The sequence below is a fragment of the Dryas octopetala genome, chromosome 9, assembly GCF_963921425.1.
Source record: "Dryas octopetala chromosome 9, drDryOcto1.1, whole genome shotgun sequence".
Lineage (NCBI taxonomy): Eukaryota > Viridiplantae > Streptophyta > Magnoliopsida > Rosales > Rosaceae > Dryas > Dryas octopetala.
The window spans coordinates 17,152,391-17,169,830 of NC_141374.1; the positions used below are offsets into that span (position 1 = coordinate 17,152,391).

At 35.1% G+C, this 17,440-nt stretch overlaps 3 protein-coding genes across 6 annotated transcripts; all 3 read right to left on the bottom strand.

Moving 5' to 3' along the window:
- Positions 1 to 2,533: 2,533 nt before the first annotated feature.
- On the bottom strand, positions 2,534 to 6,819 carry LOC147275023 (myosin heavy chain-like protein). Of its 4 annotated transcripts, none has more exons than XR_015119591.1 (9): positions 6,732 to 6,819; positions 5,978 to 6,105; positions 5,357 to 5,416; positions 4,602 to 4,704; positions 3,915 to 4,509; positions 3,700 to 3,835; positions 3,327 to 3,494; positions 3,138 to 3,246; positions 2,534 to 2,956 (listed from the first exon to the last, which is right to left on the bottom strand). XR_015119591.1 is itself a non-coding variant. In XM_086227527.1 (8 exons), exons 2-8 carry the CDS (start codon positions 6,059 to 6,061, stop codon positions 3,196 to 3,198), a joined length of 1,197 nt encoding a protein of 398 aa, XP_086083653.1. In that variant the 5' UTR covers positions 6,062 to 6,105; positions 6,732 to 6,819; the 3' UTR covers positions 3,058 to 3,195. The 4 variants fall into 4 exon arrangements, 1 of the variants encoding a protein (XP_086083653.1); XR_015119592.1 differs by having other exon boundaries at positions 2,534 to 2,970; XR_015119590.1 differs by having other exon boundaries at positions 2,534 to 3,048.
- Positions 6,820 to 8,071: 1,252 nt separating this feature from the next.
- Positions 8,072 to 10,381, bottom strand: LOC147275024 (uncharacterized). The gene is made up of 3 exons (XM_086227381.1): positions 9,995 to 10,381; positions 9,211 to 9,699; positions 8,072 to 8,824 (listed from the first exon to the last, which is right to left on the bottom strand). Exons 1-3 carry the CDS (start codon positions 10,283 to 10,285, stop codon positions 8,285 to 8,287), a joined length of 1,320 nt encoding a protein of 439 aa, XP_086083507.1. The 5' UTR covers positions 10,286 to 10,381; the 3' UTR covers positions 8,072 to 8,284.
- A 2,994-nt stretch (positions 10,382 to 13,375) lies between these two features.
- Positions 13,376 to 15,986, bottom strand: LOC147275025 (uncharacterized). Its single transcript, XM_086256616.1, has one exon. The coding sequence runs from the start codon at positions 15,325 to 15,327 to the stop codon at positions 13,627 to 13,629; it is 1,701 nt and encodes a 566-aa protein (XP_086112742.1). The 5' UTR covers positions 15,328 to 15,986; the 3' UTR covers positions 13,376 to 13,626.
- Between the last annotated feature and the right edge of the window lie 1,454 nt (positions 15,987 to 17,440).

Sequence of the window (17,440 nt, forward strand, 5' to 3'; positions counted from 1 at the left end):
CTTTCCTCACTCATAGATGCTGATATGACGGCATCAGTTTAATGCAATTGAATAATCTTCTTTAAAATGAGAAAATTATAACATTTGCATCTTTTTTATTAAAGAGTTAATTTTAATAACTTTTTAGAATTAACCAGTTAATAAGATAATACGATGCTAACTTTAAATTATGAGATCATGTTGAAAAAAAAAAAAATTGAGATTCGTTTTACCAATCAATAAGGCCCGTCTGGTAACGTTTTACAGAACAATTTTTTAAAAACTGTATTATAAGATGAAAATGACAAATTAAATTTTGCATTCTCAAAATATGAGAAGGCGTCTGGTAGCATAATTGAAAAACAATTATATAAAAGAAAAATAATGAAAACACATTTGATATTAACCAATTATTACAACCAAATAATTATATTCACAAAAGATATTAATTATAAATTATTATTAATCAATTTCATAAAATATATAATTAAAAAGAAGAGAAGTTTTATAAAACCCAACCCACCTCGGCCGGCGCGACTACTTTGGAGGTGGAAGAGTTGTTGGTGGCCGTATTATTAATGGAGACAACACTGTCTGCACCTATGATCTAGTTAAACATATGTATTTTCTCTATGTAAAAGTTGTTAAGGTTCGTGAGCTTCCTGCCATGGATGTTACGGAAAGTCTTGATCCGTTTATTGAAGCGGGAATTGGAAACTATAGAGGGATTACAAAGTATATATTTTGAGAGATGGGAAGAGAGAGAGAGAAAAAAAAATAGAGAAATAGAGGAGAGATGAAGAGAGATGGGTGAGGTGGGTAGCGGCGGGGGGGAGGGCTGCCGCCGGAGGTGGGTCTGGCTAGGTGGGGAGGAGATGCAGATCACTTTTTTTTTCTTTTTTTTTTTCAGTTGTAATTTTTTTTTTATTTGTATTTGTGTTATCTATATTTTCTAAATTAACTGAAAACATCATTTTGTCATTTTCTGAATTTACACTGTAAACTAGAAATTCTATTTTGTGTTTTTCAAAAATTGTTTTCTCAATACGGCAACCAAACGTATTTTTGTCATTTTTTGAATTTGTAAAATGAAAAACCGTTTTGTAAAACGTTACCAAACACACCCTAGCTTTAGAGCATTTTGTAAAGAATTATATCAATAAAGTTTCAAGAGACATTTAATATTTTTCCTTATTTCATATTATATGGATCATACATATGATGCATGTGCAGCATGTGTGATGTGATAACAGTGTAGACAAGTTTAAGTAAGACCTAAGAAATGTATAATTACCATGGCCAAAAAACGAAAAGAAATGTATAATTACAATAGTAATCTTAGTTTTAAATTTGTTATTAAAACTATATTTCTTGTATGATAAGTGTTCTCTTAATCATATAGATGAGAAGAGTCTAAAATAGGAGTTAATTAACTTACACCCCCTGAGGTTTATCGTCTTTTCACATACACCCCCTGGGATTTTAATAATTACACATACACCCCCTGAGGTTTCAAAACTATTGCATATAACCCCCTACAAGAGAAAAAAATAAATAAACAAAAAAGAAAATATTTGTATTGAGGTTGAACCTTACACCTTGAGTAATCTTATTAGGTCATTTTATCCCTTAGTATGCATTTTTGCATAATTTCTCATCATTTTTTGTCTCACTATAGGGGGTTATATGCAACAGTTTTGAAACCTCAGGGGGTGTATGTGTAATTATTGAAATCTCAGGGGGTGTATGTGAAAAGACGATAAACTTCAGGGGTGTAAATGTAATTAACTCGTCTAAAATAAATAATAAAGTGAGATAAAACAGAAAGGGTGATATGAAGGCTGTTGACAAAAGGGATTTAAAAATAGATCAAAAGGACAAAAGCAAACCCAAAAAAATAGCATCTATCATATTTTATCCGAATCCACCACATTCTAGAACAAACGTCCATCATTTGCGCATCCCATAGGAATTAAAGCCATTTGACTCGGTTGGCATGACCTTCATTACTTAACCATCCCAACAATACAAACACAAGAATCCAAAGTCTGTTTTCCTCCATTTTTCCAGCAACCAAACAGATGATATGGAGATTAGACAAGCAGCTACTCATGCCACCACATATACATTAGTACCCAGTAACGTACTAATCTAAGAGGGTTCCAAGACAGGTTACTTGTAGACTTTGTTATGCATAGTGGTACATGTTGAAGCACTTGCGCTAAATCAAGGGCAAAGGTCTTCACCAAATTAGTCATGCAAGGCTACGTCAAAGTCATTTTCAAAACGTTGTCCTCTTTGAAATCAGAACTCCAAGTCTTTAGGAAGCAACTTCGTGGAAGATCAAATGCCAAATATCTACAAGTTCTTGACTGGTAAGATTTTTGTTCTTAACCAGGAGGGACTCAATGTTTGTCCACTGCTAAGAAATTTTGAGTCCAACGCTACCAGAGGTGGGCACATTAATGCCGTCCCACACGAGTTTTTCTCATATCACAATAAAGATGAGTGTAATGCTTAGTGTACTTCAGGGTGTAGCCATAATTGTAAAATCAGCTTCATAAGATTTACCACACAATGTCACAAATTCACAATACGTGTGTAAGCTTACAAGGTTTACAGTGATTCTACATGTAGCTGTCTGCAAATTTGCAAGCCTATAATTGAATCACTGTTGCAATTCATCAAAACCGAGATTTATTTTGATTGGAAATAATGGTTATAACTTATACATTGTGTCGCTTTGGTGTAACTTTAACAAGGCATTGTAGACTTTGTAGTGTTCCCTGAGGTTCCAATGCTAGGCGGAATTCCCACTGGATTTGGTGCAAGCACCCCCATCTACCCTGTTGTGGATTCTTGACAAAAATGGGTTTCCCATAGCAGTGTATTCATCTCAGTTGCGTTTCATTGGGAGTCTGATATGCTTTATGTTCTTGTTTGTGTCAGTTTTTCTTCCCCGATTTGTTCTGTATTTCTGACCAAAGAAAACTAGGCATGAAAATCAGTTAACGTTATAAGTTGGAGCTTTCACCAAATCTTTCAAATCTGGAATTGTCACATATCCCCCTGCACATATTTTAAGGAGCCACAACTGTCAGCTCATTAATTTTTTTGAGGAACAATTACAGTCATGATTAAGGGTGATTAAGACAAACCTTTACAAAACTCTATTAATTAAATCTCACAACTGTTGTTACCACCAACCACTATGCTTCATTGAGATGCCGGGAGAGCAGCCAAAGATTTTATTCGTTCTTTTTGAACCTTGCCACATAAACAAGATTATACATTTCAGAAATTAACTGTGAGAGGGTAACAGAAAATTGAAATTTAAGCATCAATACCTGTGCTTCTAGCTCAGCAATTCTCTGTAAAGATGCTTGTTCAATGTAAGCACGGCGCTTACACTCTTCTTCAAGCAAACCTGTCATTTGGTATCTAAGCTCTGCCATTTCTTGAGCTAGATCTTCTGCTTCTTCTTTTGCCTTCAACTTTTCTTCCCTCAGTTCTTCCTAACAACCATAAGTAATGTAACATCTAGCAGTTAGAATCAACTTACAAAGCCTCAAAACTCTGAAAGGATGATAAACTACTGACTGCACTCTCACTTAAAACCTTGATATATTAACCATAGTCGGAAAAATTGTTTCTGAGATTGTTCACACAGATATTTTATCAAACGCTGTCAAAAGCAAGTATCAATTATGGTGTTCAAACCTTTAGTTGCTTCACAAGAAGTTCATACTCATGTATCTGATGTGACATTTTCTCCATCTTCATTATTAAATCCGCATCTGGTGTCAGTACTATTGCCAATTTGGGAAGGAGTGGGCCCAAGACTTCTCCACAACAGCTTCAGAAATATCATCAAAACATTACTAGAAATGTTATTTAATCAGTAAAGAACAAAGTAATTGTAAGTAGTAGCATACCTCATTTCTTTTGACAAAGTGAGCTTTCCCTCAAGTTCACTCAACAAAGACTCTGAGTCAAGTCGAAATCTGTTCTCTTCCAGCCATTTTTCAACCTGCTGACAAAATATCCTAGTATTTCTCTCAGATGTATCAAGCTTCTCCCTAAGTTCCTTATTTTCCATGTCTAAACATTCAGTAATTTTATGTGCATCCTGACATTGAACCTGAAGCTCGTGAATCAACCCATTCATCCTAGTTTTTTCTAGAACAGCTTCTTCCTGTATTTTCTTAGCTTCAAGGAAACTCTGCTCTGAAGCCAATATATCAAGCTTCATACTCTCTATTTCACACTGAGACTCTAATGACATGGATGAAATTGACTCCTCTAGTTTTTCTATGCACAAAGTTGAATTCTGTAACTCTGTTTCTTTGCTTTCTAGTTCCTGCAATAAGAACAAGCGCTCTGAATGGGACTTCTTCAGTTCATCCCTTAAACTATCAACCATCTCTTGTAAATTTTCCATGTCTGCTAATTTCAACTCAAGGCTATGTACATGCTCTTCCAGGAGGTTCACTTCTGTGTTCCTTGCATTTAGTTGATCCTGCAGGTAATCTGTGAGAAATGTTTTGATGGGTTAAGTTCAATGACAACCTCTTTATGTAACCAACAACAATAAAGGAATGGCAAAATAGATAAACAACTACCTATTTCTTGAGAACAGTTCTTGAGTTCTTTCTCTAACATTTGAATGTGTTTCTTGTCTTCTGTGTGGGCTTCTGATAATGACTTCACATGTACTTCTAATCTCTGAATGAGCCAAATCTGTAATCAGATACTTTGCAGGAGAAAATAATTTCTTCAGGCTTCAATGATATTGTTTGCATGAGTTTTTCTCAATATTTAACATCAGTGGAAGTGGATAAAAATATCGAAACTACCAGCCTGTCATTTTGTTATATTATTTGATTATTTTCTTATTTTCTTATTTTCTTATTTCACTATTTTAATAATTGATGTACTGTTGAGAAAAACATGCATGTGGTGATAAAATAAAGGAACTGAATGTTGGATTCTACAATGGTGTAAGCGCTATACACTTAAGAAAGGCCTAGACAAACTTAGCCACTCACACAAGAACAACAATGCAGTACAAAAACCCAAGACACAGACTCACACATGAGTACTTCACACCCCCACAGACTAACCTAACTACACCCACACGCTTCACTTTCTCTCAACACACAAACACTGGACCTAAGCTTCTACAAACAGTGGATCTAAACTCTACAAACTTCATCACTGTGGACAGTTTAAACTTACCCATACTATAAATAGGTCAATAATTTGGATGAGAAACTCTACAGGTGAGTGAGGGAGGTACTGGTGGCCCTGTTAACATCTAGCAGACAAATGCATTACACTGTATGAAAATAAAACATATCTAGGACATAAATATTACCCTTAGTAGCCCAAAGTTTTCGGATTGTGATTCTTTCAACATGTCTTTTTCTTTCTTTAGCTGCATAAAAAAAATTAACATATAATAAGGCAGTAATAAGCATGAAATTTAACAACTTCAACAGGGTAAGAAGATGGCAGAAGCAAGTCAAATAAATTGACTAAAAAAGCCACAATTAAACCAAAATTCTGTAGGGAGTAAGAAAGATATCAAGTAGCCTTTAGTTTTAAAAACATGCAACTGAAACTTATCAACTTCAACAGGGTAACAAGATGGCAGGAGCAAGTCAAATAAATTGACTAAAAAAGACACTATTAAACCGAAACTCTATAGGACAGTATAAAAGATATCAAGTAGCCATCAGTTTTAAAAACATGCAACTAAAACGTATTCTTCTCTCGAGCAGTAATACTGAACAAACCAAGACCCCAACTAATACAATGAAAGGGAGTGTCTCGGTCAAGTTGCAACAATTACTATCTCAAGCTGCTTGTTGCAATATATTTCACCATAAATTCTTAGGTACAGCACTTCATAATTTAGTTTGTTTTACAAAAAAATCCAAGTAACTCCTCTTTCTTTCATTCCACACAAGTCCAAAGAAGGTGAGGGGCACCATACCTCTCTGCATCTTGTCCCAATCTGTAGGAGTTCCTTAACATCAATTGAGCTGTCACTATCACTCCTGCTGCTTCTGCTTGACATTTGTGCAATAAATAACCTATACAAATGCCCAAATGGCCAACAAACTTGTATTCATAAAACAAACATCAATACCATCATAAAAATTATCTACGCCAAAAATGTGCTATGTTGTAATTCAAGCAAATGGGCTGCATAATCATGCCAATAACTAAAAAATAATAATAATATGAATATGTTGGCATAAAATATTGATGAAACTTTTTAGAAAAACTCAAGGTGGAATAGCTTATAAAGGTCATTCAAGAATTATTCGCTGCGGCTGAAATTTAAATTGTCAAAATTTCCAATGAGGTGAGCAAAAAGCAATGATTTTTATTTGTGGGGTAAATAAAAAAAAAAAAAAAGAGACAAAATGGCATTGCATTAACTGAAAAACGGAAATTGAATTTGTTATTAAAAAATCAGATTACGATATGGAATAAAAAAACTTCATAACTTAAACGAACTTCGTGATCAGAATAATGGGTATTGCACCTTTCTGAATGAAAAAAATTAAAAAAATAATTTAACAAATTTTAAGCAGAGAAAATAGGCTTACACCCATTTGATGCTGCAATGAAACGCTGATCAGTATATGATAAATGTGAGAGCTTTTAAGGATATGTTATTCCAAACCCATCAAAATATCCGAAACTGAACAGCGAGAGAGAAAAGTTAGAAGCTTTCTTACCTGAGGAGTGTGGAGGGAAATGAATCAGAGTTTCAGTTTGGATTTTGAGAAGTTTGATTGGAAACACTTCGAAAGTTCGAATTTTGAAACCGTTTATTTTTTTGTAAAATGATGGACTTTGGGTTTAAGAATGGCCAACTCAATTTCGTTTTGAGTGGGTCCGAGTCCGACGGAGTAGTTTAGGGGGAGCTAGGCCAGCTCAGCTAGTTGGCAAATGTTCGGGTCGGGTCAACAAGCGGACACGAGCTCTATTAATTAATAATTAGTTTCATGAACAGTGTACTTCTAAAAGAATTTTTTTTTTTTTTTTCAAGAAAAGAATCAACAATTTTACATGAAAACCTTTTTTATCATATGTCACTCAACGCATAAGATCATGGGTATGGAAATGTTACATACTTTATTCTTTTACTTTATGATTTATCATCCGATATTCTCATTCCACAATGTAGTCTTATAATTAGAACCGTTTATTTTTTTAATCACCCTTCAAATATCATCCCTACAAAAAATTAACCAAATCTAAAATTATTTGATTATGTAACTATGATTAAATAAACAAACGATTTTAATAACAGTTAAATTCATCGCTTGTTTATTTTATAGCAATTACTGATCAAATGATTTATAATTTGGTTAATTTTTTGCATAAATGATTTTTCAATTGTGATCTAAAAAATGAACATTTTCGATCATAAAACTACTCTACATAATAAGAACAATAAAAGAAAATGTCGAAGGAGAAGGTAGAAGAAGCATTCTTATTTCCTCCTTGGGTATTAATATTATATTTACTATTATAAAATCATGAGAAAAGTTTGGTGTTACAGACTTCACAAAAAATATAATTGCCTTAAATACCCTTCATTCAACAAAACATTGACATTAAAATAACCTAATAAATGAATATAGTTGTAAAATACAACCATTAAAATAAAATTCAAAAAATAAAAAACACCATACTACCTTAAAACATGGAGAGAGTGATGAGAATTTATTAAACAATAAAAAAATATAAAAAGAAAAAAAAAAAACACAATATAAATGTCAATTAACATGTGCGGAATGCATGCCGAAAGGGTAGTATCTTGGCATGCTAGTATAAATAAATGATGCATGCTAAAATGAGATATATAAATATTATGAATATTCGAGTGAGGTGATTGATGAAAGTTGTTAGATGCAATGGATCAAGGTAATTGATCATAATCGGAAAAATACCATTAAACCAATAGACCAATTAGCGTGGTTATCATTGTTGATATTTTCTTATGAAAGGGCGTTCTATTATACGAAAAAGTCCCACACCAATTTAGACTGGATATGTGAAATTTCATACATTGAAAATAAATAGCTAGCATATCTGCATAGACCAGAGAGATGGCTCGTTCTACAGCATGCAACTTCACTTCAAGAAGATGCTAAACCTACATATATGGTCTGAAACATTATACTAAGGGAGGGTATTGGAAATCCCACACAGCACATGTGTAGGATTGAAGAATCCCAGAAAAAAGTTTGACCATAGGAAGTTTTTCAGCAGAATTCAGGTTTCAGGAAGCAGTAACCAGTTGAGGACCCGTGATTGCCATTCCGGCTTCTGCTTGTTTCTTCACCATGGCAGCATGCTTCTGGCCAGCAAGATGAGAACTGAAAACTGTCTGGCTATTGCACACCACATTGCATACAGTGCACGTTCTAACCGCACCAGCAGCTGCTCCTCCTGATATAACCTTTCGCTTCTTTGTCTCCAATCCCTCCTCCGGATACTGTGACTGGGAAGCCTTCAATGACTTGGCTCCTGGGTTTTCCATTGGTCCGATTATTGCATTTGTTGCAGAAGATGATGGCACATTTGGGATTGGGGCACTGCAATCGTTCTTCAACTTTCCCAATTGCTCCAAGTTCTTCTGATGTTTCTTTCCAGCTAGGTGTTTGATGTAGGCATCATTGCTGTTACAATTGATTTTGCAAACTTCACACCACACAGATTGAACAAACTTGGTTTTATTTGGGTCTTTCTTCCAAATTCCATTAAATTGAGATCGGACTGCAGCAAAATATTGCCCAACATCTAGAGCCATTAAGGTAGCCTACATAGTAAATGGATATACTAGTAGTAATGAGTAAAAAATATAATAAACAAGAAATATTAATAATGACAAAATAAGACTTTAGGGCACATATTTGATTAATCTAATTGGTATGATACATAACATCAACATATCCGTTAAACACTTAGGCTAGCAGTCAAATGTCAAGAGCAGAGCTAGACAAAATGTTCAAAATATGATACAAAGAAGACTTTTACCACAAAACTATCTAAGATGCTTTAATTTCATATACACATATACCCAATCATAGGTGACAGAAGACAAACCAAATGATGCAAATGCATACCACCATGAAAAGATGTGGCAGTTGGTAGAAAGGTCAGCAGAATCTTAAAAGGAAAGCTAGATAAATTGTTTTTATTCACCTGAGCCTTGTGCCTTTTCCCAAATAGATGCTTATCGTAAACTTCTTGGCTATTGCAAGCAACCTTGCATATTGTGCAAAACCTCACAGAATCAACCGCTGCACCGCTATTCAAAATCTTTCGTCTCTTTGTTTCCAACCCCACACCTGAACTCCCAAATATCACTTGCCCACCTACACTGCTTGTTTGGCTTGGCAGACTGATATTGTTTGTAGCATTGGAGGTTTCTGGAAACGCTGCAGCAGCAGTGGGATTATTTTGCATTCTCAATTTTCTCTGGTGTTTCTTTCCCAATATGTGTCCATCATAAATTTCTTTGCTATTACAATTGACATTACAGACATCACACTTCATGAACTGGATAACCTTGGTTTGTTGTGGAATGCTCTTTGTAGCATTATTTGCCAAAGGTTGATTTGTCCAATTGCTATTCCATAAAGAATTTGAGGTTGTGGGCACTAACAAACTCTCATTCAGAGATTTGATAGACTGCAAACCACAAAAAAAAATGTTTTCAAAAACAAAGTGCGCATCTATGTATACTGTATATTGTTTTCAATTTTATACTCGAACATAACACAACCCCATTCAAATACCACAGAATATAAAATTCAAGCTATAACCTTTAAATGCCATCCATAAACACAATTAAAACCAACATCATACGATCACAAATCAAAGTTTCCATCAAACACTTATGTTACAACTACATTACAACAAACTAAGAGAACCCAAGTTTCATATGCACCAATAAACGAAACTTGGTTTGAATAAAAACACTTACAGCTTCATAACCAGTGGGTTCAGCTTGTTTGACAACCCAACTCTGAGAACCAGCATATGGGTCTTCACCAAATGGAGCTTGACCTTGGAATCCAACATGGGTCAATGGGTATGAGCCTGAATGGGCGTATGGGTCGGTTCCAGGTGGGTGAGGGGATAGATCCGAGGCCACCACAGAGGGAAGCACTGGTTGAGGAAAAGACCAAAATGAGTTATTGTTAGGGTTTATGGTGTTGGATTGATAAGGAATTTGATAGGTAAAATTGGTAGGATATTGTGAAGGATTGAACATTTGGGGGTGTGAATTTGAAGAAAATTGGAATTGGTGTTAGAGTTTTGTGGGTGTTCAGAGATTGATGGGAAGAAGCGTTTCCATGGCGAAGATGAAGAATTGGAAAGTTGGTCTCATGCTTAGGAAATTATGGGTTGGGCCTACGAATCTGGGCTAGACCCGGGATCAAAGTTGCGTGAGACATACAATTGGGCTTGGATTGAGGCCGGTAGTGAAGTAAGGGACGTTATTTTTCAACGGGAAATTATAAAAACTAGTCAAATAGCTAAATTAATGGGTATTTAAGTAAGAATATAAATGATGTCTTCTAACTTGAATGAAGGGTGTCTTCTAACTTGAGTAAAGAAGATTGAAAGAATATGTATGAGAAGAATATGTATTATTGAATCCCACCATTTTTTGGGAAATTAGAAGGGATAAGTCTCACTTTATGATTAGTCCATCTTAATACATTTTATTCTTTCAAATTACAAACTTCTTTCTTGAATACACATGAATTTAGTTATTTATTCTATCCAATCTTATCATATACATCAAACGAGGCCTTAATCTATTTTTTTCTAAAGTTTTGATAATATAACCGTTGAACAATACTAGATCTTCATTCTCGGATCCTTCTTAAGCATTATTCAATATAGTTTGAGTACTACTTGATACCGGTCCACTTTAATGAGCTGAACGCTCAGCACTTTCACCGAACACTCGGTACTATCCACCAAGTGCTCAACAATTGCCATTGTTTGACAATGACAATGATTGCCACTGTAACTATTTGAATTGCATACAACACTCGTGTTATACTGTTACTAATTGCACTGTGCGACAGTGACAATTTGCCCAGTTAAAAAAAAACACACAGAGCGCTCGGCATAAAAAACACGGAAAAAATATAACGTAGATTTTATTTGTACAAAGCATATCTATTTATCATTGTAACTTTTTATGTAGGTTTGTTTATCATCAAGAGTTGTAAAATAGATTTTAGAATAATCTACTTTTATATTCATAAAATAAAATAAATAAAAAAAGGGTTAATTTTCAAAAAAACTCTTTTTCCACAACAGCTAACAACCCAACATAATGGAAAAAAAAATATATAATTAGGCTTAGGTCCTTTAGAAAAATAATTTTTTTAGATGGAGACTAGAGGTGTTTTAAAATTTATAAAAAATACTTTTAATTCATAATAATTTATAAGAAAATTTTTTTAATTCATAATAAAGTTCTTCTCCGATTCGAATGATATTTCCCCTCATAGGGTGTAGAGTAGGCTTTATAGAGACTACATGTTAGGTTTTAACTCCAAAATTTTAGGCGGGGCCCAAAATTTTGGAGTTAAAACCTAACATAAAACCGTCAAAGAAGAAAAATAAAAGGACTTAATTAAAAACCTTAAATCACTATCTGTATTAATCTAAAAAAGACTCATAAAATATACTGAACTCTAAGTCTCCCAAAAAATAATTTGAGCTTAGGTTTTAATAATAGAGAGAAAAATTACTAAATATTTTCACAGACATAATAATGTAATTTCAGTCCCCTTATTGACCAAAAAAAAGAGAAATCATTTTCCATTTTGCATGAGATATCAAATAATCCCATTGGGCCTGGCCCACATTTCCCAAGACCCAGTTGACTTTGTATTAAAATTGACTCAAATTTTTGACCAAGTCAAAAGCATTTTTCTTGCTTAGATCCGAAAAAGCCCTCTTAATAATCTGATATGACTATATGAGTCATATGACTTAGTTCTCACATCTATAATAAGACTGCTCGGACAATTAAGTGTTACCACGTGGACTGGTGCCCAACTTGTCCGAATCTTACGTGGACTTGACAGAAAACTTGTGACTTGTGAGATGGAGGTGATAAAAGTATACTTTGGCAACAAAAAAAAAAAGTATTTCTCTTACTAAATCAAATCTTCCAACTTCAATTTAATAGCACAAAAATATAAAATATCCTTTGTCACTTATAAACCATATGCAAAGCTTTGTATCATTATGTGTGCTGCATGATAAGAAATTATTATGTATAATTGATATATTAACACGTGATATAACCAGTTTATGTATTATAATATGAGTGGATGTTATTAATACTATACTCTACTAATATAAATACATCGTTCAATAATACCCTTACACGTTGAATTTATTATACCACATAACGATATATTGGTTATATCCTATAATTTTTCATGCTCGACAAAGCACCAACAAGGCACCAACTCAGCTAGTGGAGCAAGTGAAAGTGAAACAACCACTTTTGACCTTCCCCATTTTCTTGCCAAACAAAAGCTCTTAAATTAAATGCTGCACAAAATACAGATGGGTCTAAAAACACAATTTACATGCATCTATCATTCATTTGCACTTTACAATTACTAGATTATAAAAGCTTAAACTGTTACCAACAACCCCACTTAGTAGTTAGTACTTTGTAAACTAGCAAAAACTTTAAGAATGAGGATTTGAGGTTTGATCTCCGGCAACCGAAGCTTTAATACCACACTAAGACAATTATTAGACCTACAAATTTTAATTGTCAACAAATAGGCTAACAATGTATATCAGACTAAACACTGAACTTTAATAGCTTTAGCCACCTAAAATAACCCAATTTACAGTTGAGTTGAGACCCAGCAAAGTTCGCATGCTGAACTGACTTAAACTTGCATGTAGATGTAGTGGTCCAATTTCTCTCGTTTTTAAGGATGAGTTAATTTCTAGTGAGCATAGTAGTTAGCGTGGAACAATATTAGCATCATTTAGCATACTAAGTTTGAGAAAGAAGTGAGATGGGTTGTCATGTTTAATGGTAGGTGACTAAACAACCACCTTGAGCTCACATGCCATCTATGTGTACATTATAAAATTGCTTTTTATCTTTTCATGACTTCACATACCATCCCAAAATTTCAACACCGCACTCATTTCTCATTGATGGCAATTAGTAAAATAGTTACTCAAAACAGGTCACTTTTCCATATAAAAGTACAATTCTTTATAAGAGAAATATGAAATTCAATTACAGTATTGGAGTTTCAAGGTGAAACAAAAATTAATGAGCATGAATTTTTGGAGGAAATGACATTTATGGTATAACAAACAAAAAATGGAAATGGTATTTGATACTTGGAATTTGATAAGGCATACTTGAAGGCAATGAGCAGCAGCAAAGCAATGCCTCAGCAAATTATAAAATATCTGTAAAGAATTAATGAATGAATATGGTCCAGAAAATATGTATCTGTACACTCTTGAATCTTTATTGGATTCCATGGCCAGGAGTACTAATAAGGAAGCTCATGAGTTGGAGATGACTGATGATGATGAGGCCTACAAAACAAGAGCCTCTTGTTTATGGCTGCTTCCAACCCACCATGGCTTAAAGGCTGCTGCAGCAGCAGCATGGCTGGTACTGCTCTCTTCTTCAACAGGAGCAGGAAGATTGAGATCAAGAAAGTCTCTGACTTCAGGGGCTGGTGGTTTCTGAATCACTATGGTTTGGCTGTTTTTGGTCTCAGAATTAGTACCACCACCACCACCACCAACCAAATGGGATCTTTTGTGACCTCCCAAGGCTTGGCCTGAGGGGAAAACCTTTAGGCAAATTGGACAAGCATGTCCTTTACTCTTTGTACTCTCAGCTGCTTTCACATCATAACTAGCACTGGCAGCTATGTCATGCTCAATGGGGTTGTCATTGTTGCAAGACTTGCTGAGCTTACTGTCAGATGTTGGGTCAGGAGAGACGTCTGTTTCAGTGGTGTTCTCACTGCTTTCAATTTTTGAAGCAAAGCATCCTTTGATCTTTTTGTGACTTGCTCTGTGACCTCCTAGAGCTTGGTATGACCGAAAAACCTTGTTGCAAGTAGTACACTCAAATTTGCTTCTCTTTTGAGGATTCTTGCAGAGTTCAGAACCTAAAACATGATGATCAGCTCTACTCAAAGTTTTAAGGGAATCTGACCTCAATTCAAAATGATCACTACCATCTTGAAACTTTCTCTTGCTTGAATTGTACTTGTTGTGGGAACCCAATTGAGCTTGAGCTAGCTCAATTTTCTTGACCAAATTCTTCTTAATTTTATCATTCTTGGAAAACCCACCAGCAGAAACTTCCTCTTTGTTCATCCTGGACCCATTTCTTGAAAACTCAGAACCACACAACTCAAATTGTCTGCCTTCTAATGTTTGAGAATCCAAATAATCAGGCTCCAATGTACCTTTATTGATTTTCTTCAGTTTCAAAGTCTCAGTACCCTTACAGACAGACATCTTGCCCTTCAGATTTGTTCTGACTGATGATGGAGCATCCGAAAACCCAGAATTGTTATCAGAGGAGTCATGAGCAACAAATTTAAAGCCACCCCAGTGACCCACATCCCTTGAAAGCATCATCAAACACATAGCAACCTCTTCTTGTTCTTGTTCAATCTCAGAAACAGATGAAGAAACATTATTAGCAATAGAGAAAGAAGAAGAGGTTGTAGCAGTAGTGCCTATGTACCTCGTTCTTCTTCTAGATCTTCTTCTCCTATTGGGATGAGCAGTAGTAGTATTAGTTTCATTGTCCGATTGGCTGTCCATGACTAGCTTCTGGATAGCACTAGTCCAAGAATCTTCTTGTTCCTCCAAGTTGTTAAAAACTCTTTCTTTTTCTGAGTGGCACTTCATGTGACCAAACAGAGCTTTCCAAGATTGAAACCCTTTACCACATTCTCTGCACAGCTTGTCAGGAAGTGAAGTGTCCTCACTTGAACCTGCAAGCCTCCAAGTCTTCTTGGGGTTCTCTCTGAGGCCATAACCGGTTTGGGGTCCGGTTTCGAAACCCGTCTCAGTAGCGTTGGTGTTGCTTCCATTAACATTGTTGTTGTCAGAGGAGAGCTTAACTCTGCTGATCATCATGAGCTTTTCATCTGTTTCAGCAGAATTGTTGGTCAAGTGAGACCTAATGTGACCTCCCAAGGATCTGCCACATGGGAAGCTCTTGTTGCAGAACTTGCATACATGCTTGAATTCTTGATCTTCTTCCATGGCTCAAATTTAGAATTGTGATTCAGCAAAGGAAATACAGATCAGACAAGCTAATGGGACTTCAAATCTGATCACAGAATTGGGTAAAACTCTGAGATTCTTGATATCATTACACTGAAACAAGGCAAATGCTAATGAAACAGAGGATCCCAAAGAAAAATGAGACAACCCAGATCAGAAAATCAAGGTGAAAAGTTCAAACTTGGAGTGGAAATTGCATCGGATCAAGGCTGTTGTTGCTTTTTGAACTAAGCAGGAAAGAAGAAATCTGAGATTTCACAGAATTGTGTAGCATGAAAAAGATCTGATGCAGAAAAGAAAGAGGACCTGGTGAAGTATTTACTAGCTAGCTTTCTCATTCACAAGTAGCTCTTGTTGGGTAGTTGAAAATTGAGAAAAAGATATAGAATTTGAAGAGAGGGTGGGGGTGGTCTGTTGCCTTCGTTGCTAATGATGGCGATGAACAAGCCAAAGAGGAGAAATTAAAAGTGAGTGAGTGAGCGAGCGTTTGTTTCTCTTTCTCTCTCCCTCACTATTTTCTCTCTCTCTCTCTCTCTGTCTTTCTCTCTGTGAACTTGACTATATTTGGAGGAGAAATCCATGCATGGAAGCAAAGATAAAAGTGAGAGGTAAAGGAGAGGAAAGATAGCAGCACGTGTACTCAACTGAGGATCCTACGCCAACCCAAATCCAATGGCCAAGATTTGTCCAGATGAGCATCCCTATGGCTCAGGAACCTACTTAAACTAACTGCCTCTTCCTTAACTATTCCTTCCTTTGTCTTGCACTCAACTCTCTCTCTCTCTCTCTCTCTCTCTCTCTCTCTCTCACTAACACACACACACACACCAAGTGAAAGGTTCCACTCTCCGGCCGTTATTCTCTTGGACTATCTCTCCTTCTTTTTTTTTTTCATTAAATTATTATATATTTCTTATTTATTTATTTATTTCCAAGATTTCTCATGGTGGAGCCCACAAGTTAAATCTCCATATCCAGTTCCTTCAGTTTCAACCAAAGCATAGCATTCCAGCTTGCCACTGTTTTATGTGAGAGTCTGGTCATTACTCATTTGGGGTATAAAATAATCATATATCATAGGGTAGTTTAGTAAATTGCTTCAAAGCCAACTTGTTTTTTTGGCCAAGAAGCTTCAAAGCCAACTTTAATTTGCTCTTACTGGTAAGTGAACAATTGGGGATAAGCTACAGTACTCTACATGAGATGCTACAGTAGCCTACAATGAAGCTGCATTATAAGAGTGCAGTTAATTCTTGGAATATTTGTATGCATACAGCATTAGTATTGATGCTTCACCAATATTATTATATGCCTCTTGATTATCTCCACAATTTAGTAAAATCCCTTCAAATATTAAAATCCAACTTAGCTCCAAAAGCCAAATTGATCAAAATGATCATTATTCATTAACATTACCATGTGTGGAGTACTAAATTATGTTTATTTGGTAACCTTTGAAATATTTATATGAAAAAAGCACAAGAGCTTGGTAACCATGGTCTCTCTGATAAGGTCATTTCTGATTAAATTTCACCATATTTTCCTTGCCTTCTATAATGCCAATTGAGCAGGTAACTTACAACAGGCATATCTGGCACCAACACATTTTCTATATATGCAGCCATCAAATTTCTGCTTTTGAAAGTTGTCTTTTAAAACAAATAAAGAATTTTATATAGCTCACTTTCTAAGGAATTAAGCCTCCTAATACACAATCCCTTTAGACCCCAGAAGGGTTTTTACCCAACAATATATACATATTTAAGAGTTGGAGTGATAAATTTGTGGGGGACTGATAAAATTATATAAATCTGGCAGATTAATTAAGCCTTTATTGGAAATTCATTAATTAATTGGGAAAATAAAAATAAAGCCATGTAACATAGATCTGAATACAGGGAAGTAAATCATTTCGATCCAGATATTACATACATGTATGGAAGCACTCAATTTTCAACACTATCTACAAGAAGGCAAACCCAACTTTTAAAGAATGGGGTAGAATCTTATTGTTTCACCAATATAGATTCCCATCTGTGAATCTTGATTAGGTGGATTTGAATGTCCTACTCACAAACCACTTGAACAAAAT